This window comes from Callithrix jacchus, chromosome 12 (assembly GCF_049354715.1).
Source record: "Callithrix jacchus isolate 240 chromosome 12, calJac240_pri, whole genome shotgun sequence".
Taxonomy (NCBI): domain Eukaryota; kingdom Metazoa; phylum Chordata; class Mammalia; order Primates; family Cebidae; genus Callithrix; species Callithrix jacchus.
Window position 1 is genome coordinate 80,302,988 of NC_133513.1, and position 24,416 is coordinate 80,327,403.

Consider the following 24,416-nt stretch of genomic DNA (forward strand, 5'->3'; position numbering starts at 1 on the left):
GTGGCTTGTGCCTGTAATCCCAGCTACTGAGGAGGCTGTGGTGGGAGGATGGCTTGAGCTGGAGAGGTGGAGGCAGCAGTGAGCCATGTTCATACCACTGCACTGCAGCCTGGGTGAAAGGAGTGAGACCTGTCTCAAAAAAAAAAATGAGTTTTATATTTTTGAAATTTTAAAACACATTAGAAAACAACTATCAGAACCATAGAGGTCTACACTAAAAGTAGAAATTTATAACTACATAAGAATTCTAGAAATAGTTTCAAACTATTAAAAGACATCCAAAGTAGCAGGGAAATAAATGATAATATATTTGAGATTGCTGGATATAATGATGGAGAAGAAATAAAATTGATCCATGTAAGCACATAATTCTAATGATTTCATATTTAAAAATTGGTACAGTTTAATTGTATCAAGGTAGCTAGAAGTTTGAAGAGTATTTTTGACCAGGATATATATGATTAGTGATCAAATGGAATACAAACAACAGCAATATTTCTGTATATTCATAAAATACTCTTTAATATGATATAGCTATAATATGTGATATATAATAAAGTACATGCCAAAAGGAGAGCAAGTGAACAAAAAGTATACATTATTATATAATTAATAAAAATTTTATGATACGAAGCATAGAAAAAAAGAAACACCAAAATATGTTTTTATTTATAACATATTCTAATTTATTATTTCTTTAATAACTTTCTTTGTAATTTATTCTAAACATTAATAATTCTTTCTTTCTCTCTCTCTCTCTCTCTCTCTCTCTTTCACAAGGTCTCACTCCATTGTCAAGGCTGGAGTTCAGTACTGTGATAAGGGCTCACTGCAGCCTTGACCTTCTGGGCTCAGGCGATCCTGCCATCTCAGTGCCCTGAGAGCTGGAACTGTAGGCACGTGTTACCATGCCTGGCTAATTTTTAAATTTTTTTCTAGAGATGCTGTCTCACTATGTTCCCTAACTTCTGGACTCAAGCGATTCTCCCACCTTGACCTCCTAAAGTGCTGGGATCATAGGCATGAGTCACTGCACCCAGACCAAAACACGTTTTTATAAAGTGGATGAGATCATTGTCCAGACTGTAGTTAATTAATATCAAAGAGACAAACACATGAATGTCCTAAGTAACTTATTACACAGAAAAAGGCATATTCTTACCAAAATAAGTACAAATCATCCTGGAGGAAAAAATGGTAAAAATACAAACACGAAAAAGTAGTTGAATATTTAGAAGTAGGTATATCGTGGTAGCCTGGTAACTTGGTTTTGTCACCTGGAACATAAACTGGCAGTACACACAACAAGACCCACTAAATAGTTTATATGTTTTGATACTCAGTGATTTCACTTTGGGATGTACATCCAAAAGAACTAATCTGAAAGGAATAAATATATCGTTGTGAAACATCTGAAGCTACTAATGTTAAGTAACGAAAATGAAGTGAGAATGATTTTTAAATTGTCTATATTATAGTGTAGTGTGAAAAGTCTTATTATATATTATCTCCTTGAATCCTCAAGGAGGAAGTTCCATGCAGGAATAAGACCCAGACTTAAATCTGGCTACATCCTGTGTCTCCTGTGTGTGTGACCACAGCTACCTTCTCAACATCTCTGTGCAGTATTTTTCAGATCTGTAAATGGATCACAGTGCTCAGTCTCTATAGCTCCCAGGTTTTGAGCAATAAATGAGATATTGCACGAGGAAGTGGAGCTCCTACCATGGGCCCAGGGCAATAATTGTGGTTGCAATTTTCTAAAAATGGATCTTTAAATGAATCTTCAAATGGCACACTGAGGAGTGGGAAGATTTGGAACACATTTAATCATCAAGGGAGCAATGAAAGTGGAGATTAATGGCAATAAGGGCCAAGTTAAAACAGGGAAAAGTAGAGTTGTAATGAGAGAAGTAAACTGGATTTGTTTGCACTGCCTGGGGAGCAGGAGGGAGTAGAGGAGATTCAAGGGCACCTGCTTGTTTTTTTATTGAGATATTATGCACATCTTAAAAAAAGAAGGTTTGAGCATCGGTAAACTCCACAGAACACCTGGTTTAGAGCTTTTTCATTCCCCGAGAGTCCTCCTCCTTTCCATGACACTTCTCCCTGTGACGCATGCTTGGATTTGGCTCTGGAAATGTCCTGCCCCACCATGAAACCATCTTGTCTTTTCCCCAGGTTACTTATCTTGTAGTCACACAAAATCAAGGCTGAGGCTCTCTCACAATCCTTGGCACGTCACCTGAGTTCTAGGAGCCATTTTGGCAGTCCCCTTTCTGTGCCACCAAGGGGAGTGAGGGTTGGGCCTGGCAAAGACACATGCCACTCTGGGCTTTGTGACAAGGCCTGGGCTCCAATGGGACAAACCCAGGGCAAAGGCCATCCTCCATCTACATAACAAAGTGTTCATGACTCTATGACAGCCAGGACAAGGGCAGCAAGTTTGCAGTAGAATGACACGTCAAACTGATCGACCTTAGTGTAGGGTATGTCTTGGCTGGACTTTAATGATCAGAGCAGTAATAATTACAACATCACGTGTGAGTGTGGGGGGGGAGGGGGCTTTAATAAGCAGAGCAGCAATAATAATGTGTGTGTGTGCACACACGCATGCATGTGTATGTGTGTAAAACTGGTGCAGTTCTCTCCACTGTCTGATTTGATTGTGAGCCCCACTTGCTCCCCAGACTTGGGTTAGAATGGACCCAGATCCCCAAAACCCTTCTAAACCTGAGTGATTTAGAATTCAAACTACTATCACTTCTCCAGACTACATTAAATGCCACCTGGATTGATCAGATTCAACATCCTACCATGCATCTGGTATTTTCTTTGCTACTTTATATAGATAATTATCTTATCCCATCCTTTCAGCAACCCCAGGAGGAAGGTATTCTTATCCCCATTTTACAGAGAAAGATATGGAGGTTCAGAGATGTTAATAACTTGCCCCAGGTCACAGAGCAGGTCAGCTGTGAAGCAGGTGCCAAATCCAGGTTTGCTTGACTCCAAAATCCATATTCATGCTACTCTGATGCATGCTACAGAGAGGTTTGCTGGGCCAGTAATGGGAAGAAGGTAGGGATTTTTGCAAAATTTGTCTTAGGGACCCAGTATAGAAGTATGACACTAACTTTGGGGTTTCTGGGCTGCTTCCTAATAAGGGACAGAGTTAGATGAGATGCTGAGGATGTCCGTGTGTTCTCTCTGTACACACAGCAAGACAAGCATTTTTTCCTTTAACTTGTGTTTTGCTTTCTATAGAGAGAATTCTTTTTCTGACAGTCACTTTCTTTCCAAAGCTTATAACATCATAGGCTCTTTAGTGGAGAGTAGTACAGCTTTCAACAAGAAAAAGAAAAGTTTTTGGCCATTCTGCCCCTTTGCAGTTCAAGTATCATTCAAAACATTTTCTTGTATTTGTTTGCCTTTTGCAAAACATCAAGGGTGATTTTGAAATAAATAAGAAGTAAAATATTTGACTGAACCAAAAAAGCCCAGTACCTGGCCATCTTCAAGTGTTTATTTATTTGTTTAAACATTGCTGGAGTCATAGAAAATTTAAATGCAGGTAACAAAGAACAAAAGTTTAGAGATTAGATAGTATGTTAGAGTCATTCCTTCTAATCAGATTTGAACTGTTTTCGAAAACAAAGAACTTGCTTGGGGACAATTATCAAGATCATAACAAAGTTCCCTTAGAAAATTAACAGAGCTTGGAGTTTATTGTGGATCTCTGCCTGAAATTAACAGAGCTTGGAGTTTATTGTGGATCTCTTCCTGTGTGAAGAAATAGCCAAACTAAAGGAAACAAAACTGTCTCTACAGACTAATTAAATTTTGTTGGATGTTCATGTGCACAGGTGGGCAGCACCTTAGTCTAGTATGTTGTGATTAGGGTCAGAGTCCTTTTCCATAAATGCAGCAGCATTAAATAATATAATTCCACCATCTAAAATCTTATTATATTTTTTTCTTGTTTGTTTACTTTTTTTTTTTTGAGACAAAGCCTTTTTTTTTTGGTTTTTGAGTCAAGATTGTGTCACTACACTCCATCAACAGGATGGAGCAGAGTGACAGAATCTTGGCTCACAGCAACCCCCTCTTCCTGGGTTCAAGTGATTCTCCTGCCTTAGCCTACCAAGTAGCTGGGATTACAGGTATGCGCCACCACGCCAGCTAATTTTTGTATTTTTAGTAGAGACAGGGTTTCGCCATGTCGGCCAGGGTGATCTCAAACTCCTGACCTCAAGGATTCTAGTGCAAGTTGTCTTTTGTGGACACATTTTCATTTCTCTTGAATAGATATCTGTTAATGGAATTGCTGAGTCATGGGGAAGATAAATGTAAATGTCAGAGTTCTTTTCTCAGGATGATTGTGCAACATCACACCTCCACTATCAGCATATGAGAACACATCCTTGCGGTCATTAGATATTAATTGGCATTCTTCTGGATGACTAATGACATTAAGCACTTTGTGGTTCTTTACTGGCCTTGTGTTTATCTTCCTTTGTAAAGTGACTTTTCAAATCTTTTTCCATTTAAAAAAATTGGGTTGTCACTATTATTATTATTTGAGACTGAGTCTCACTCTGTCACCCAGGCTGGAGTGCAGTGGTGCCAGCTCAGCTCACTGCAACCCATGCCTCCCAGGTTCAAGTGATTCTTCTGCCTTAGCCTCCCAAGTAGCTGGGACTACAGGCACACGCCACCACGCCCAACTAATTTTTGTATTTTTAGTAGAGACTGGGTTGCATCATATTCTCCAGGCTGGTCTCAAACTCCTGACCTCATAATCTGAGGCCCACCTCAGCCTCCCAAAATGCTGGGATTACAGGCATGAGCCACCGCGCCCGGCTGGTTGTCTTTTTATTATTAGGTGTGCTTTGCATTTCTTCACATGGTATACAAATGTATACATATGAGAGACCCTCTCCCTCCCTCAGAGAGTGGAGCCCCAGTTACCTCATCTTTTTGTCTTTCTCCCCAAAATGATGCCAGGCATTCTTCTTTGTTTTGTACTATAGTCCCAGTGTTTCAGATTGTCACTGGCACACAGTAGGCGCTCAATAAACATTTACTGAAAAAAATCAATGAATAATCAAGTGAACTGACTTTTGGGTCTGATATTCAGACATAATGTTCTTGAACTTAATGCCATTAATTAACAAGAAAATCAAAAAAAGGAAATTTGAATGCTATCCTTGAGGCATCATATAACGCTTGGCACCAAGGACACAGAATACCTTCAGGGGACTGGACATAGTGTCTTATGCCTATAATCCCAGTACTTTAGAAGATTGAAGTGGGAGTATCACTTCGGTCCAGGAGTTGGAGATCAGCCTGGGCAACCCAGTGAGACCCTATCTCTACAAAAAATATATATAAAAAAATAGCCAGGCATGGTGGTGTGCACCTGTAGTCACAGCTACTTCTAGGACTGAGGTGGGAAGATAGCTGGATCCTGGGAATTCAAGGCTGCAGTGAAGCCTGATTCCACCACCGAACTCTAGTCAGGGTAACAGAGTAAATCCCTGTCTTAAACAACAACAACAAAGCCCAAGACAGAATACCTTCAGGGGATTTGTTCACCCAGGGGAGATACTGCTAGACTGTTTCATGGAGTGGCCTAATTTGTCCCCATTTATGAGCCCCGTAGTGTAAGACATCACTGCTGTCACATCTGCCACATTCTGGGACTATGCCCAACCATATCCAAGTCTTGGGTTCCGACCAGGTTTCCTTAACAGATGACCAGAACATCTAGCTTTAGAGGGTTTTAGGTAACTTCGCCCAGCTGATTCCACTGTGCCTTTAACCACCTTCCTCTTGGCCCCCTCTGACACCGATAATGCCTGTCCCCTGACCCTTGGCCCCTCTGCCTGACTCTGTCTCACTAGCAGGCCCATCCTCACTCTGTTCTCTGCCTTTCTTAGCACCCCTAAAGGGCCAGGCAGGAAAGGATGGGACAAGTTGATTATCACATCCCTGACCAGCTCTAAGGAATTCAGTAATTCTCATATTCATCCCTAAACACATTTACCATCAGTTGTGAATTGGGCTTTCTTAATTTTACACTAAAAGGCCAGTAGGGGCCCCTAAGTCTTGAAGCCATTTTCCTGGTCCCAATCCAGCAGACTCCAGCCTATCCGGTTGGGGATATCTACAATGAGTAAGAATCATCAGCATTCACATTTGTAGAGAACTTTGCCATTTACATGTTTATATCTGTCATCTTACGTAAACCACCAAACAGTCCTGGTTGTAGCCCTCTTTGGTTTCTATTTCCCAAAGCAAAAAGAGGTCAGTTTTCTTTTCTCTTTTTCTTTTCTTTTTTTTCCTTTAATGAGACAGGGTCTCCCTCTGTTGCCAGGCTGGAGTACAGTGGTGCAGTCATGACTCACTGCAGCCTTAGCTCCCTGGGTTCAAGTGATCATCTCACCTCAGCCTCTTCAGTAGCTGGGAGTATAGGCATATGTCACCATACCTGGCTAATATTTTTTTATTTTTAGTAGAGATGAGGTCTCACTATGTTGCCCAGGCTGATCTCAAACTCCTGAGCTTAAGCAATTCTCCCTCCTTGACCTCCGAAAGTGCTGGGATTATAAGCATGAGCCACTGCTCCTGGCAGGGTTTTCTAAAATCCTCTAGCTCTTGCTAAAAAAATATTGGTGCTTTCTTAGTTCTGGTCGGTATGCAAAAAAAAAAAAAGAAAAGAAAAAAGGGCTCATAGATTTTTACAGTTCAGAAACCTGGTTTATGTCTGTCATTAGAAATTCAATTGCACACCACAGACATATATGAGTAGCTCCTAACCTTTTAATTTAACCATTATTATGGAGTCTTTCCCCCTTAGATCACATGTTACTTTCTTTTAAGCCCACCAAAAGCTGTATTTATTGGCTCACTTTACCTTCTTTATTCATCAGACTTATATACCTCTCAGAGTTTAGAATCAGGATCAGATAGTCTCTTACCTCACTAAGCTGATTTTATTACAGCCAAAATAAAGACATTTGATATTTGGATTGGCTTCCAATCCTAATAACTAGTACATTTCCATTTCTGATGGACTTTTTGAAATATTAAGACGTTAATACACTGACCCTAGAGAAAGTGGAAGCAAAGTTTAGTTCTTGTGAAGAAGTAGCCCTTGTGTGTTGAAGGGCTTCACTCTTGCCTTGTCTCTGATGCCTGAATGGGAGCAGCACGGGTATTACTGACTTTAACCCTTTTCACTGCAATCTGGGCCTTTCTCTGGCTCTATAGGGACTGAGGATTAACCAGCCCCACCCTAGTATTTCCTCAACTGCTGGAGTATTTGGGTTCTCAGGTCAAGCCCATAGGACTTGGGGAGAACATGCGTTCATTGAAACAGACATTCTCCTAAGGTGCAAATGTTAAAATGTCATGCAACCAGGACTATTACATAAAATCAAAACTTATCCAATTTGAATTATACTCTCAAGGGATCATGATGAGTATTGTAAAGGTAGTGTTTGTTTCTAAATTAATAGAATTAATAAATGTCATTCTATTTGCCAGTTATGGAAGAGATACTGTTGGAGAAGACTATTAATGTAATATGCTTGCATTATATTTTTATTATTTAGCAGATTGTGTTGCATGAACCAATGAAATAAGATGCTATAATTTAAAAGTAATTATTTTATGAAAGCAAAAATGCTTATGGATAATGTTAAGTGAAATGCAGAATGAATAACTTAGATACATAGACTCACAGCTAAGAAAAATCTATACATGTAGCTAATGACTCAGGGTAATCTGTAGAAATGAAAAAAAAATTATATTAGAATGGCAAGGATGAGTCTCTTTCAAAATATTTTTATATAAGTTGTTACATGTATCAATTTTTCAATTAAAAGTTTAAGATGGATTTATATTGTTCCAGTGAAGAATATGTGTTTCATTAATACTGTGTTTGGTTTTGTCTTATTTTGTAGGAAAGCCAGCAGAAATCCACCAATGTAGTCTATCAGGCCCACCATGTGAGCAGGAATAAGAGAGGGCAAGTGGTTGGAACAAGGGGTGGGTTCCGAGGATGTACCGTGTGGCTAACAGGTATGTCATGTTCAGATATATACATATTATTAATTGCAAATTGACATGTGATACAATTTTGTGGAAATTAGTATAACATATTATATGCTTGTTTTATCATTAGAAGGAGGCTGGGAGATGTAGTAGAAAGCCTGGGTGTTAGTCCTAACCCTACCATCAGTGAGAAATAGAGTTAAGGTCGACTATAAAAATAGAGTCTGATCAAGCCAACTGGAAAAGTCTCTAGTTGTCACTTTTCTCCTCTTTGTCAGAAAAGGATGAGACAAGATGATTATGACATTGACATTCCCTTTCAGTGCTAAGAAATTCAATAATTCTCATGTTCATCCCTAAACATATTTACTGGCAGTTATGAATGAGGCTTTCCTAATTTGACATCAAGCATCTGGCTGTCCATAAGGTTTTGGATGACTAGAGATATTCGTTATTGTTGCCTAATGTTTTGACATTCTAGGAGAGTATTTCACTTACTGTCTAAACAAGCAAACAAACAAACATAAGAATCTGTGCAAGAAGGAAAGCTAGAAATTTCCATTTGGCTGAGGACTGCCCTTGGTTTTTTTTTTCTCTCTCTTTTTTTTTTTTCACACAGAAAATGATTCAGTTCCAATGCAGGACTGCCCTTGTATACAGAAATAGCTCAATGCTGCTGAAATGATCAAACGATTCTCCCTTTTCTTGTGTTTTTATAGCCACAGAATGTCAAAACTAAAGAGTTAGTGACAGAACTGGAATTAGAACCTGACTCCCAATAGGTGGCCCTAAGCTGTTACCTTGTACACTGAGTCCAAGGTAGACAAAATTATTTCTGGACTCAAAAGGAAAAAAAAAAACCCAAGATCATTTCATAGACAACAGTCTTCAAATGGAATGAGCCCACCTGCAAAACTAAGTTTATTCAGGTTATAAAATGTTGATGGTTTCTAACCTGAAGCTCATTCTAAAGAATCTGACAGATAGGGACCTGCCTTGCATCTTTTCTTGCTGTCCTGAATCTTTACTCTTTTCTGTCCCAACCAGCCTCTTTCATGTGCTTTTCAAGTTTTCCCTTGTGCCTTTGGTTTCCTGGTTTGATTCATGCCTGGACTGTGCATCAGAACAATTTTCTGCAGCCTCCAGTGCAAGGACAGACAGTGAGCAACAAACCTGCTGTGCTCAAATATGCACCATCCTCCTGTGATTACTCCTAAAATGTTTACCTCAACTACCCCCAAGAGACGTAATTTGAACAGTACCATAGCTGTATTCTAGAAGATCCCCTTGTGTTGTATGTTTACCTTTATGCGAAGATCACTGGTGAAAACAACTTTCATGTTAAGCTATACACACAAAGTCCATTTTCTCTAATGTGACACCCCTTAAAAAGAAAAAGAGAATCGGTAGAAGAGAAACATATCTAAAGAATATACTTTCTCCTTCTTTACTCTTAAAATGAATTATCTTTTCATTAGAAAAGAATAGATGGCAAGTTTTAAAAATCAAGGCTGGGCTTGGTGGCTCACACCCGTGATCCCAACACTTTGGGAGGCCGAGATGGGTAGATCACCTGATGTCAGGAGTTCGAGACCAACCTGGCCAACACAGTGAAACCCTATCTTTACTAAAAAGACAAAAATCACCTGGGTATGGTGGTGAACACCTGTAATCCCAGCTACTCAGGAAGCTGAGGCAGGAGAATCACTTGAACATAGGAGGCAGAGGTTGCAGTGAGCTGAGATCGTGCCACTGCACTCCAGCCTGGGTAACAGAATGAGACGCCATCTCAAAAAATAAAAATTAAATTAAATTTAAAAATCATCTTTATCTAACTTAGTTTTTATTCTTATGTTACAAAGGTAGGCTGTTGACCAGCCAGACTAGAAGTAAGAAAATATTTTAAATCCATAGACTCAGATTTTAGCCTAAGCTTCACCAAATGAGCTGTGTGATTTTGGACAAGCCAGTTAGGCTCTCTAAGCCTCAGTTTTCTTATTTGTACAATGAGAATAAAGACAGTACCTGACTTATGGAGGCGTTGCTATAACTTAATCAATAAAAGACAAATGCACTTTTCACAGTGCCTGACACATAGTAAAGTTCTCAGTAACTGTAATTAGTGTTACCTCAATGTATGAAAATACACATGCGAACAATCTGTTTACATATACTTACTGTAGGGCTGGGTGCAGTGGCTCATGCCTGTAATCCCAGCACTTTGGGAGGCCGAGATGGGCGGATCACAAGGTTTGGTTGTTCAAGACCGGCCTGGCCAACAGAGTGAAACCCTGTCTCTACTAAAAATACAAACATTAACTGGGTGAGGTAGCATGCGCCTGTAGTCCCAGCTACTTGGGAGGCTGAGGCAGGAGAATCACTTGAACCCGGGAGGCAGAGGTTGCAGTAAGCCGAGATCACACCACTGCACTCTAGCCTGGTGACAGAGCGAGACTCCGTCTCAAGAAAAAAAAGATTGTAGCCACCCGGGGCTGAAGCTGGCATTTTCCCTGAGCCTGTCAGTAATTTTGATTTGATCTTGAAGTACCTGTAGATTTTTCTCTGGTTTATTAGAGGTGTTAATCATCACTAAACCCAATAAAAAGTCCTAGCAGACTCAGTGATGGTAAAACTTTCATGCTTCCTTTTTGTCAGTAATTATTATTCCCGCTATAAGGATAATAATTAAGCACAATTCAATAGCAATTCCCACAAGTGTGGTGTAGTAGATAATTTCCATCTAAAATTTTACTTGCCAAGATATAGAATTTCCCTTTGGCAGTCTATGAAGCTTTGGTTTTATTTTCCCAAACAAAGAAGGCTAGGGGTTATGGGTACCCTACGTACTTTCATTACCTGGCAGAATTTGCAGAATAATTGCAAATTATCCTGCAAAGAACTAGTATGTTGCTTCAGACTTTTACATTACCCAACCCTTTTATTTTTCTTCCAAGCTGCAGTAGATTACCACTTTACTCTTATTCTTGGCCTTATTATTTGCATCAAGTGCAGCAAGAATAGTTATTTCTCCATAGGTTTTTGGATTGGCTTTGATGCAACTCTGTTCCTCAAAGAATCTTAGATAAGAACTCTAAAGCCAAACTCAGCCATGGGTTTGTATCTTCAAATACCTATGAGTTGGGTAATCCTCTCCTCTGAGGTTCCAAGATAAATTCGGAGCTTCCAGACCTATTAGAAAATGACATTCTTTACTGACCACAGATAAGGAACCCTGTGCGAGGACTGTGTAGACAAGGTATGAAGGACTCATTTTTTTTTAGAGTGCTAGTCTTTAGAGTAGTTCAGATTTTGAACTGTTAAATAACATTGACAGGGTGTGTTTATTTCCCTTTGTTCTTATGTTCCTCCTCAGATGGAAATTACAAAGTATGTTCCTGATCATTGTGCCCTGAAACCATGGTAGAAGCCACATGGTAACTCTTTTCTCGTATAAAGACTCTAGAGAGTCTTTACACCTAAGAGTGTGACATATGGCAGCTCTAAATACATGTCCCTAGCCGGCTTCCTGTCTTTATATTTTGAGAGTCATTTTGGAAGCATCTTGAAGCCAAAATGACAGCATCCCGGCTCTGTGAGACGGTTGTTCAATGGTATCCACAAGAGAGGTGGACTTCTTAATGTCTCCAGGGGCTGGCTATTCCCTCCATTCCAGCTAGCTGATTGCTGACTTTGAAGGGGATATGAGACCACTATCACCACATCTTTTGATTTTTTTCAGGATAATACAGAATCTGGATTTGTATCCACAGCTTCCTTTTTGCTTTTGTGACAAGGTCTTACTCTGTTACACAGGCTGGAGTGTCATGATGCCAACACAGCTCACTGCAGCCTTGACTTCCCAGGCTCTAGAGGTCCTCCCACCTCAGCCTCCTGGGTCTCTGGGACCACAGGTGCACACCACCACACCTGGCTAATTTTTTGTTTTTTGTAGACACAGGGTCTTACTACGTTGTCCAGGCTAGTTTTGAACTTCTGGGTTCAAGTGATCCTCCTGCCTTAGCCTACCAAAATTCTAAGAATACAGGCGTGAGCCACCAGCCACCATGCCCAGGCTGTATGACAACTTTCTAATCTTTAAAAACGCTGCAGCTCAAACAGAACACATCGAGGACCACATGTAGCCCCAAATTGCCCTATTTATGAACACTACTTGCTTTGAAAAGCTATAATCCTAACAGAAGACAAATAATTATTTCAAAATTTGAGAAAAATGTATTTGCCTTATAGTCAACTACACTTTTTCTAGATTTTAATGATTTCTTTCTTTCTTTTCTTTTTTTAAGATTTAGTTATATTTTAAATTGCTGAATTAGTTATTAATTTGTCACCTTAAACTATCCAGGCTGACGTCAGTCCACTTTATCTGTTCTGAACAGGTCTCTCTGGTGCTGGAAAAACAACAGTAAGTTTTGCCCTGGAGGAGTACCTTGTCTCCCATGCCATCCCTTGCTACTCCCTGGATGGGGACAACATCCGTCATGGACTTAACAAAAACCTTGGATTCTCTCCTGGGGACAGAGAGGAAAATATCCGCCGGATTGCCGAGGTGGCTAAGCTGTTTGCTGACGCTGGTCTGGTCTGCATTACCAGCTTTATTTCTCCATTCTCAAAGGTAAGAAAAAAAAATGGCACTACACACAATTCCCACACACAGTGCAAGTACTCTCATACTGCTAGGGGAAGGAGTCAGAGAGGGAGGGCATAAGAATGTCTCCTTTCAATTTCCCGACTATTTCTTCCCCCATCACAGGCTCTCTCATTTCCTCTTTTTAATATTGGTTATATAAAGAGAATTCTTTCCTTTCCAGATGCCAGGGCACCAGTGGACACAAACCCTTCCATGTTCACAATTATAAGAAACATTTGGTCAGAATCGAAGAAAAGAAAAAGTTAAACAAGAGAAGCTGTAAAGCTCTGTAATTTTAGTTGTCAGAAAAAGGATCTAACTAAAGAAAAGAGCAGTTCACAGCTGAAGCTTCAGGTTCTATGTGTTTACTGCTGACATCACTGACGTGGAGTGTCACTCTTCTTTTAAATCAGAAAATTTCTGGGAACCACAACATCATATGTAGCTCTGAACACATCCTTTGAATAAAATTCACCCATATGGCCAGTACTTTCCTGCTAAGACGGCCTATTTTCCGTGGTTTTTCTCTGAAAGTCCTTGAGAGAGCTGTGTGTACCAGAGTGAAATTTCTGGACTTTATCTCAAGCACTCTGCAGAGCACAACCCCAGGGTTATCTCAAGGCTATTGAAAACCAAAGTACACAGTGTTTTGTGATTTAGAATTTCATGTGAAACCTCTTTTTATATTCTTAAATATATTGCTTTTCAGGATCGTGAGAATGCCCGCAAAATACATGAATCGGCAGGGCTGCCATTCTTTGAAATATTTGTAGATGCACCTCTAAATATTTGTGAAAGCAGAGACGTAAAAGGCCTCTACAAAAGGGCCAGAGCTGGGGAGATTAAAGGTATGTGAATTGGCTAGCAGCATCTTTACCAGTTACTTAGTCCCTATTCTGTCCTCAGAAATCTGCCTTGAGTTTCAAACTCTTTTCCAAAATTGCATATAACATGCACAACTTTTTATCACATCATTCAATATGCCCAGAGGCTTATAAAAATGTGGGGTTTTATTTTTAAGAATTGTCATCTCAGCCATAAGTAATGAAGTTCAGAGAACTAAAATGGATATTTATATGTGAGTGTGTGTGTAGAGGAGTGTTTCAGACTTTTTCCTTATTATTGTGTTCCTTTTGATTTTAATCATCTATAGAGGGCTTCAACTTAGCCAGCTGGATTTTGTTGACAATTTGGGGCTTTCCATATTGAAAATATAGCTATATATTTTCTTATTACTAGAAGTCAAGGATGGCTGTTTGACATTTTCTGTTAAAATGCGAATTTTCAGTTTAATGCATTATTCCAGCCTGTGTTTTGCCTTATTGATTAAAAAGATTATTCTGTCAATACAGATACGATTGTCACCCATCTACCTTGCAGGATTTACAGGTATTGATTCTGATTATGAGAAACCTGAAACTCCTGAGTGTGTGCTTAAAACCAGTTTGTCCACGGTGAGTGACTGTGTCCAGCAGGTAGTGGAACTGCTGCAAGAGCAGGTGCGTGAACTGATTGTCTTTTTTTTTTATATTTAATATAGTCAGGAAAGACAATCTATGCTTCTTTACTGAAGCATTGCTTTTACAGTTTTCATTTCAATTCTGTTTCATGTCAGAACATTGTACCCCATACTATAATCAAAGATATCCACGAACTGTTTGTGCCTGAAAACAAACTTGACCAAGTCCAAGCGGAGGCTGAAACTCTCCCTTCATTATCAATTACTAAGGTAAGTGGGTGCACATTGGTCAAAGGAGAATCAGGCTTAGTATCAGTTACAATTACTCTTAACAATAAGAAAGGTGTAAAGAAGGCGCATGTAATATCCACAAATAAAACACTCCTTTTTTGCCAAGTTTTTTTAACCTCTTCTCTAAGCAGTCTCTCACCGAGAATTGCCACAAGGCAGCTAATCAATGTCATGTATGGAGGTTACTGGGGAAATAACTTCTATATTTGCCCTGGACAATTTGACATAGCTGTCATTGTACCACTAAGTACATCTGGTAGAAAAATACAGCCAACCAGGATTTTTTGTGGATAAAAGAAAGAATAAAGAGTTAATTGTAAACTCAGTTGCACATTTTGGGAACAGATACAGCCTTAAAATATTCAAATCAGTCATCTCAATACAAAATCTTTTCACCACTCTTTCATAGGAAATTTCCAAACTGAAATCTCTCTGGCCCTTAGCTCATGGGTTAGCATAGCAGGTGGGAACACTTAAAACATAGAAGGTTCTACCCTCATCCTTCTGTTAACTGAATAAGATAGGACTTCTGGGTCCAGATGCCTGGAAATAGAACTTATGAAAATGCTCAACTACTTTTTGTGTTTTGCAGCTGGATCTCCAGTGGGTCCAGGTTTTGAGCGAAGGCTGGGCCACTCCTCTCAAAGGTTTCATGCGGGAGAAGGAGTACTTACAGGCTATGCACTTTAGCACCCTGCTAGATGGTATGTTTTTGTTGTTGTTTCTTACTCTTTGTTGTTATAGGGGAAAAAAAATATCTTTCCCAGAAGTTTTACAGGAGCAGGAATATATTTGGATCATTTATAGTGTGCTCTATTCTATTATGTTTAAGCTTCCGTTTTTAGGATTTTTTGGTTGTTCTCAAAGGTTGTTCCTTTAAAACTAAGGAACTAAAAAATGGTTGTAAAGCCAAGAAAAAGACAAGTCTGTTTCACCTCCACCTGCTCTTTGCTGGTGCTGATATTCAGAAGGCAGCACATGGAAGTACCATTGCCACCTGCTAGAGACCATCCTGGGGCAGTCAAGATGAGGTCAGCACATGTTGCTGACCTCCATGGCACCCCCCACCCTCCAGGTCGCTCATGTCAAACTTTATTGCAACAACTGCTTTCCTTGGTGCATGCTAAAATATCAGTGTTCATGCCCACAGGAAATATATTAAAATGACTTCTTCCACTACACTCTAACAAAAGAGCATTAAATCAGCTTTCTGGGCATAGGCTGAATGGCTTTTAGAAAACCAATCTGGTCAAGCTCAGAAGCATGTGTCATTGAGAAGATTTCCGGACCCTTTCAAGCTCATTTCCTTCCTAGAGCTGCCTGAGCTTATCAAATATAACTTATCTATTTCAAGATCTTGAGGGAATGGCTGCTAAGTGGGGAAGGAGTGGGGGTAGAGTCACACTGAATTTGTAATACTGAGCAGGGTTCCAACCCTTTTAGGAAGAAAAATCAAACAAGATGTTCTCTTTTTGGAAAGATATTCATATCCTGTGTTTGTGCCTTTGCCTGGGGAATGGGGCATGAAGTCGGAATCAGAGCTCAAAGACTGATCATCACGGCCCTCTGCCCTTATTCTTTTGCTGTGACAGATGACACCCCAAAACCTGAATCCTTCACTTCTCAAATTAAATACTATTCCCCAAAGACACTTAGTTTACTTCTAGCTTGCTTTAACAACAACAATAATAATGCATATCTCTATACCATGTCTCTGTTTTCAAAACATTTTCTCAGGCATTATTTCATTTTGATCCTCACAAAAAACCCTAGAAAAGAGGCAGCAATTATTATCCCACTTTACAGGTGAGGAAATTGGCCTCGGAGTAAGTGATTTGCTCAAGTTCATGACATTCATAAGTGAAGGCCCAAGATCAGAGTCCATAATCTTAGGACTCCTTTCCATGCCAGGCTGTTCCCCTGATGTCCTTTTCAATAGAATCTGCAAGGCCTGACAGTCTACAAGGAAGACTGACCTTTATCTATTAGAAAGGTTACATAACTTATTTGAAGCCTAGACTTAAATCTAGGTTGTCCTGCATCTAACACTGGTGCTTGTTCTGCTGGGCATATTTTCATGTCCTCTAACCATGTGGGATTCTAGGATGTTCTAGGGCAGTTTGCTTCTATACCTGCTCCCAAAGCCTAGTTTGTAAACTATTCAACAGTGGTTGTAAGATCACATGTTTGCAAGATAAAATTTCCTGGTGAAGCTGGAGGGGATATTAACATGTTATAATTATTTTAAAACAGATGTCTTCCCAGTGGAAGGAAAAATAAATAAATAAAAAATTAGAAAATCAGATAAACATCTGAACAATGCTTTTGGATTTTATTGAACAACCTTCTGTACAAGTTCTGATTTCACCAGCATTTTGCTATCATATACTCTCTGTTTTTAAAAATAGCATGACAAAGCTAGTATATTTGTATGTTGTATATGTAAAGTGTCATAATAGTAATTTGCTCCATGACATTGTTGCTGTGAGATTCTTTTGGTGGAGAGCTGAAAATGTTTCTTAATTGTGTTTATATTTTTCTAGGTGTGGTGCTTCCTGGTATGTACTTTAACTTTCCATGTAGCTAAATTATTATTAACTGGAAATGGTTAAGAATATAACTAAAAGAAAATCTACATTAACCAGTTGGAATCACTATTAGTTTATGATCCAACCAGTTATAGTAGAATAATACTATATTTTTCTTTCACTGGAGTCCAAACAACAGGAAATTTCTGGACCAGATGTAGCTATTGTGTATAATGTAGTATTTGGCTGAAACAAGTAAACTTGTTTCTAAATTATCATTGCATATTTTATTCCTGAGTCTTTTATGTTTATGATCTTCTTCCAATGCCTGTTGGTCTCATTTAGTTTCACAAATCTGGAAATTTTTTTCTGTGGTGTTTATAAAAAATTTTAAGTTGAGGAAGAATAAATCAATTAAAGCAAATGTACCTGGTTGGATTGTGTAGGATTGTACTTCATTTGTTTGCAATGTATGATTATGCATGAACTTAATTTCAAGCCATTATGATTGCTAGTTATAGAACTGGGAGTAAATATAAATTTGCTGTGACTGTAAACTTCTGCATTGTGCAAGAATGAAAAGTTAAAATTCTGAATATGTCATCTATCTTTGGTATTGCTTTCATCATTGTTGTTTTTTCTTAAAAAAGCTCAATTAGGCAATAAAGCCTAATTTAGGTTTCCCACAGAAACAGTTCCAAACAATGTGAAGCAGGTCTACAAGGCTAACACACAAGCCTTGAAAATTATTGAAAGCAAAAGAAAAATCATCCTATTGAACAATAAGTTATCTCTTGGACGTACTGTGGTTGAAGGACCACAATATTGTTTTTCAAAATGAGATATACCACAATAAAATAATCAAGGCAGTTCCCACCAGAGCTGAATGAAGCACATGAAGGAAAAGACTGAAAGTTGAAGTCAAGGTTGAAAGCTATGGGTGATGTTTCAGCACAGTTCAAGTATTACATCTTAGTAATAGTTGGATAAGTTTATGTATTAGAAGGGTTGATAGGCCGGGCGCGGTGGCTCAAGCCTGTAATCCCAGCACTTTGGGAGGCCGAGGCGGGTGGATCACAAGGTCAGGAGATCGAGACCATCCTGGTCAACATGGTGAAACCCCGTCTCTACTAAAAATACAAAAAATTAGCTGGCTTTGGTGGTGCATGCCTGTAATCCCAGCTACTCGGGAGGCTGAGGCAGGAGAATTGCCTGAACCCAGGAGGCGGAGATTGCAGTGAGCCGAGATTGCGACATTGCACTCCATCCTGGGTAACAAGAGCGAAACTCTGTCTCAAAAAAAAAAAAAAAAAAAAAAGAAGCGTTGATAAAGATGATAGGGAAACTACAGTAAATCTGTGTATACACACACGGAGTTGTAACTACAGGCTTATAAGATCAGTTGGCATTACGACTTGGCAGAACTCCTTTCTGTAATATCCCACAGATTCACTTCCTTATTGAGACAGTCTGTCAAGGAGTGTTATTTAGTCGTTTCAGATTTTCACTCAAGGCCAGGATGAAGGTATATTAGAGTTTACATTGGTGAGAAATCTAGTGGACATGAGGAGGTGGCTGCAACAGTGAAATATCCTTTGGATTTCAGGGCAGAATACTTGCTGGAAGGCAGCGTTACGGACATGTTGCAGGCAGCACTAGCTTCTTTCGGCACCCTGCTCTATATTTTGCTTTGCATTTTGCTTTACTTTATTTTGGCTAAGTCATTCTTTACAAGCAGAGGCAAATATCATGGTCTTTCTTTGAGCAATGTGGTCAGTAAGCAATCCACAGAGAGCATAATTTCCAGCATTTCTGAAGGGGTTATTCTTTGTTAGCCTCTTTCCCTTTTCCTCAACTAGACTATGCAGTGGATTTAATTATCTTCCATCACCAACCTCCATTAACATAGTGCTGTACGGTCTGCCCCATGCAGCAACCCACAGAGATACATGTCATTCAGCCCATTTTCCAGTGAGAAAACTGAGTTTAGAAAGGTTGAGTGACGCACAGTAAATGGGAGAACAGCCAACTTTGAATTTAGTGTTCTTTTCAAAAGACTTAGCAGCTCTAATTGCCCAAGAACATTGAAACAAAGAGATATTTGAATGACAAACCATTGCCTTCTGTACACAGAATCTAATTTGTGGTTTATAAAGCGTCTCAAAGTATATTGCAGGATTTTATGATAGACTGGATTTCTTTATTGCCAGGAGTTGCTGTTCTATTTCAATTGACATTCTTTAGGTTCTAGTAATCTTTGGAGAGTGTTTAAAAGGTGCAAAGTGATATGCCTGGAAAGTTTAGTTTTGTATCTGCTAGGGGGAGTCTTATGCCCCAAAGGAACAGAACTCTAATCTTTTTTTTTTTTTTATTGCATTTTAGGTTTTGGGGTACATGTGCAGAGCATGCAATACAGTTGCATAGGTACACACATGGCAGTGTGTTTTGTTTGCTTTCTCCCCTTCACCCACATTTGGTATTTCTCCCCTGGCAATCCCTCCCCACCTCCCCCTCCCACTGGCCCTCCCCTTTCCCCCCTATAGACCCCAGTGTTTAGTACTCCCCTCTCTGTGTCCATGCAGAACTCTAATCTTTAACTCTGTCAGAGGCCTTCTAAATGATGCGTTGAAAAGTTAGGTTTAAATGGCTCCATTAATCTATGGCACATTCCCTCAAGTCCATAAATAACTGCACTTGTTTTCTCTGAAGTCAAATATTTTTTTTATTCACCTTCCTTTCATTCCCTTCTGAATCTTGAACTTGGGAACGCCAACAAAATTGTCGCTAATATTCTTTTGTGTTATACACTTAACCATGAGCCCTCATTTTCTCATCTGTCAGTTTAAATGAGAGACTAGCATATTTGTGAGGGATCATTGTAGGAGAAACAGCGTTTTGTAAATTTTTTAACATTATCTAGAATCATTGAGAAATGAGATGTTTCTAGAGAGACAAATTTTATTCTTTTAAGCCCCACACTGAAAACCAACTACAACTTTAAATATCTTATTTAGAAACATTTCAAAATAGTCTTACTAAAAAAAAAAGTATTCACTCATAAAAAGAGAAAGAATATGTTAAATATAAAGAAACCTAAAAATGACTCTGTCATTATTAGTTTTACCACTTGTTAAACTGGGCTCTAATGTAATGGTGCCCTGAAGATTGAGAGGCCTGTGGGATTGTTGGCTCCCACACTAAAGAACCCCCATAACTCTGTATTTTAGTTTCTGCATTAGAAACTTGTATAGTCAGGATTCTTCAGAGAAAAAGAACCAACAGGATCTGCATCCCTCTCTAGATAGAAATACATAGAGAAATATATTTATTAATATTTTTCAATGAATTAATATATGTGTATATATTAATTTTATGCATATATTAATTTTATACATATATAAATTATCTTATTTATTATAAAGCTTTATTTCTTTTTTTTTTTTGAAACGGAGTTTCGCTCTTGTTACCCAGGCCGGAGTGCAATGGCGCGATCTAGGCTCACTGCAACCTCCGCCTCCTGGGTTCAGGCAATTCTCCTGCCTCAGCCTCCCAAGTAGCTGGGATTACAGGCACGCGCTACCATGCCCAGCTAATTTTTTTTATTTTTAGTAGAGACCGGGTTTCACCATGTTGACCAGGATGGTCTCGATCTCTTGACCTCGTGATCCACCCGCCTCGGCCTCCCAAAGTGCTGGGATTACAGGCGTGAGCCACCATGCCCGGCCTATAGAGCTTTATTTCTATATATTATACATAGATATCTACATGTAATATATAGATATGTAATATATCTGAATTACATAATATATCTGTTATATATATATTTGAATAGATAACTATATGTTATATATTGATAGCTACATATTATATATAGGTATATAATACATCTCTTTCTCTCTCTATGTACACACACACACACATACCACACACACACACCACACACACACACACACACACACACACAGACACACACACAGATAAAGAGATTTATTTTAAGGAGTTGATTCATGTGATTGTGGAAAATCTGGCAAGTCCAAAAACTGGGAGGCTGGAGACCCTGAGAAAACCTGTGGTTCAAGTCCATGGGCTGTCTGCCAGCATAATTCTCTCCTCTTCTAGGGAGATGAGTCTTTTTTCTACTTAGACGTTTGACTGATTGGCTGAGGCCCACTCACATTCTGAAGGGTACTCTACTCAAAGTCTATGATTTAAATGTTGGTCCCATCTAAAAAGTACCTCCACAGAAACATCTAGAATAATTTTTGACTAAATATCTGAGTACTGTGGCCTAGCTAAGTTGACATATAACATCAACTGTCACAGTTTCTATGTGTGTTTTTTCAGTAGTTTTCCTGTCTCTTCCTTTGCGGTCAAGCTGTCATTTGACATCTCTTGCTGCTGAAGATGTAACTTCTCTGAATACCACATTCGATGCCTTCTCATTTGCTGTGCTGTATACTGAGAAATGAGAACACCCTGTTTATTTAAATTCCTCTTAAAGCAAGAGACTCAGCATAATGGTGAGAGGGGCCCACACTCCAGAGAAAGGGCATGTGCCTTAATAAATGACTTGATGTCATTTTTCACTCCTCTGTGTTTTCTGACAGATGATTCTCAATTGTGGTTGTGCTAGCAAGACCTGTGATTCCCAGATAAGTGAGATTACCAGTCTCTTCAAAAATATTTAGGAAAGAGGGAGCAGGAGCAGGGAAGAAAGGTGATTTTATGCTGAAACCATCGTGAACATCAGGAGGACTGTTTGTTTGGGATCCCAAAGATTAGTGGATTTTGTTTTGTTTTGTTTTGTTTTTTTGAGACAGGGTCTTGCTCTGCACCCAGGCTGGAGTACAGTGGAGTGATCAGGATTCATTGCAGCCTCAAACTCCAGGGCTCAAGTGATTTTTTTTCCTCAGCCTCCTGAGTAGCTGAGACTACAGATGCATGCCAACACGTCCAGCTAATTAAAAAAAAAATGTGTATATACGCATGCGTGCACGCACACGCGCACACACACACAAATATTTGGTAGAGATGAAGTCTGGCCATGTTACCCAGGCTGGTCTTAAACTCTTAGCCTGAGGCAGTCCTACCACCTTGGCCTCTCAAAGTGCTGGGATTACAGGTTTAAGCCACTGTACCTGGCTGAAAATATATTTTTTACAAGTGGATGAGATGGGTATAGAAAGCATTTAGAATGAATAATATCTAATATTTGATGGTATAACAAGATAATAATTTAACTGTTCATTTAACAATAATCAAGACGATAATTGGATTTTTATAACCCAAAGGATAAATGCTTGAGGTGATGAGTAATCCATTTACCCTGATGTGATTATTATGCATTGTGTGCCTGTATCAAAATATCTTATGCACCCCATAAACATATACACTGACTTTGTACCCATGAAAGTTAAAAATTTTAAATTAAAGAAAAAAGTGAATGAGGTTATTACCCAGATTGTAGTTGACTAATATTAAAAAAGATAAACACACACTGTCATAAGAAACTTATACAAAAAATGCATATTCTAATTCCCATAGATTAATGTCAATTATCTGATTTTTCTCTTTCTTTTCAATTCAGTGTGTTGGTATGCAGATAGAGCCTAAACAGATAATGGAATAAGAGACTTGCCTAACGTTCTTACAAGGTTTATTTCCGAGAAAGACTAGAGAGTTTTGTTTTGATTTGTTTTGCTAACTTAATTTTATTTAATTGGATTTTGGAAAATGTTAAACTCCCTACTGCATTGAGATCAAGACTTAGATTTGAAAAGGGAACCTACAAAGAGGCATTTCCAAAGTTAGATCACTTATAGAGGCCACCTCCATGATTTGAAACGCAACCCATTTTTCACATATGCTCCATTTGCTTTGGAAAGCCCTTCAAGGACTTGCCGTCTTAGAATCTGGAGAAACTGGTGCAGCTAACACAACTACTTGGATGTGGGTCTTAATGCTTCTTGAAGGAAATGTTTGGAAGGGGCATTGTGTACTTTTGAGTTATGCTCCAAGGATGGCCCACCTTATGTCTAGTTTTCATGCATCACTTGTCTCTTTCCACAGATGGCGTGATCAACATGAGCATCCCCATCCTACTGCCCCTCTCTACAGAGGATAAGACACGGCTGGAAGGGTGCAGCAAGTTTGTCCTGGCATATGGTGGACGGAGGGTAGCTATCTTACGAGATCCTGAATTCTATGAACACAGAAAAGAGGAGCGCTGTTCCCGTGTGTGGGGGACAACGTGTGCAAAACACCCCCATATCAAAGTAAGTCACAAAACCTTTGGAAGGACTTTCTTGATCTATTTCAACTGAGAGGAAAAATAACTCTTTTTAATTCCTTTGTAAAGGACGTAGATAAACTGGGATTAGATGGAAGAATGTATTTCTAAGGTAGAGTTTGCAGGTTTTGCCTTTGGAGTTGTTTTCAGAAAGGTATAAAGGAATGTCTTTCTGTTTGAGGGCTGGTCTCAATGATCTCTTGAATCCTCAGATTCTGCGATGGCTGGCGTCCTCAGCTAAATGGGGCCAGATAAGTAATTTAGTCTGACAGTCTGAGTAGAGGAACAAAATAGCTGTAGCTGTGCACAAAACCAGAACCTGAGCTTGCAGCCCTGTTCATCTTGAAAATGCACAAGGAAAATAAATATCTTCACACAGATTGGGCCCCACTAAACACTGGAACAAGAACAAGTTCTTGCTCTATGTCTAGTGAGGGGGTCAGTAATATTGTTTCAGTAAACAAAAATCAGCACAGATAGTGGCAGAGTTTCCAGAGGGAAGATACCACATTTTTGTCAGTGGATACTTTTTAAGATGGAAAAAATGTGTTCATCTGATAGGATCAGGTAGAGTCTGTCATGCCTAAAGGCAAAATACACTACTCCTCAGATTTCTTCATAGCTTCTAATTGCTGTTGGTGATGGGGTGGGGTGGGGTTTTATGAAGTTGCTGGCTGTGGTTCACTTCCCATAAAGAAAAATAAGCGAAATTGAATGCTAAAACCATCCCTCATCCAAGATAAGAGCAGTAGGGTAGAAATGAAAAAAGTCATATACTACTAATTTGACTTCTCAAATCTCCCAGCATGTCCCTTTCAGCATGTTCACAGGAAGAGAGAGCACTGTCAGGCCCAGGAGACTCTAAAAAGCCTAGGATTGGACAAGGCATGCCCTGTCTCTGAGCAGTTTCCTTATTTACAAAAGGAGAGACCAGGCTGGTCACAGTGGCTCATGCCTCTAATCCCAGTACTTTGGGAGGCTGAGGCCAGTGGATCATCTGAGGTTGAGAGTTCAAGACGAGCTTGGCCAACATGGTGAAACCCCATCTCTACTAAAAATACAGAAATTATCTGGACCTGGTGGGTTCAAGTGATTCTCGTGCCGCAGCCTCCCGAGTAGCCAGAGGTTGTGGTGAGCTGA

At 39.3% G+C, this 24,416-nt stretch overlaps 1 protein-coding gene across 2 annotated transcripts in view; it reads left to right on the forward strand.

The window, feature by feature from the left end:
* The window catches only part of PAPSS2 (3'-phosphoadenosine 5'-phosphosulfate synthase 2), a 93,084-nt gene that overhangs the window by 52,860 nt on the left and 15,808 nt on the right, over window positions 1-24,416 (forward strand). Inside the window, exons 2-9 of one of the 2 annotated variants that reach the window (XM_009009926.5) lie at window positions 7,971-8,088; window positions 12,459-12,694; window positions 13,419-13,557; window positions 14,090-14,208; window positions 14,325-14,438; window positions 15,052-15,163; window positions 17,003-17,017; window positions 23,057-23,262. In XM_009009926.5, the coding sequence (XP_009008174.3) occupies window positions 7,971-8,088; window positions 12,459-12,694; window positions 13,419-13,557; window positions 14,090-14,208; window positions 14,325-14,438; window positions 15,052-15,163; window positions 17,003-17,017; window positions 23,057-23,262 (1,059 nt within the window). The remainder of the gene's footprint in view (window positions 1-7,970; window positions 8,089-12,458; window positions 12,695-13,418; window positions 13,558-14,089; window positions 14,209-14,324; window positions 14,439-15,051; window positions 15,164-17,002; window positions 17,018-23,056; window positions 23,263-24,416) is intronic. The other variant, XM_002756365.7, reaches the window with a different exon arrangement.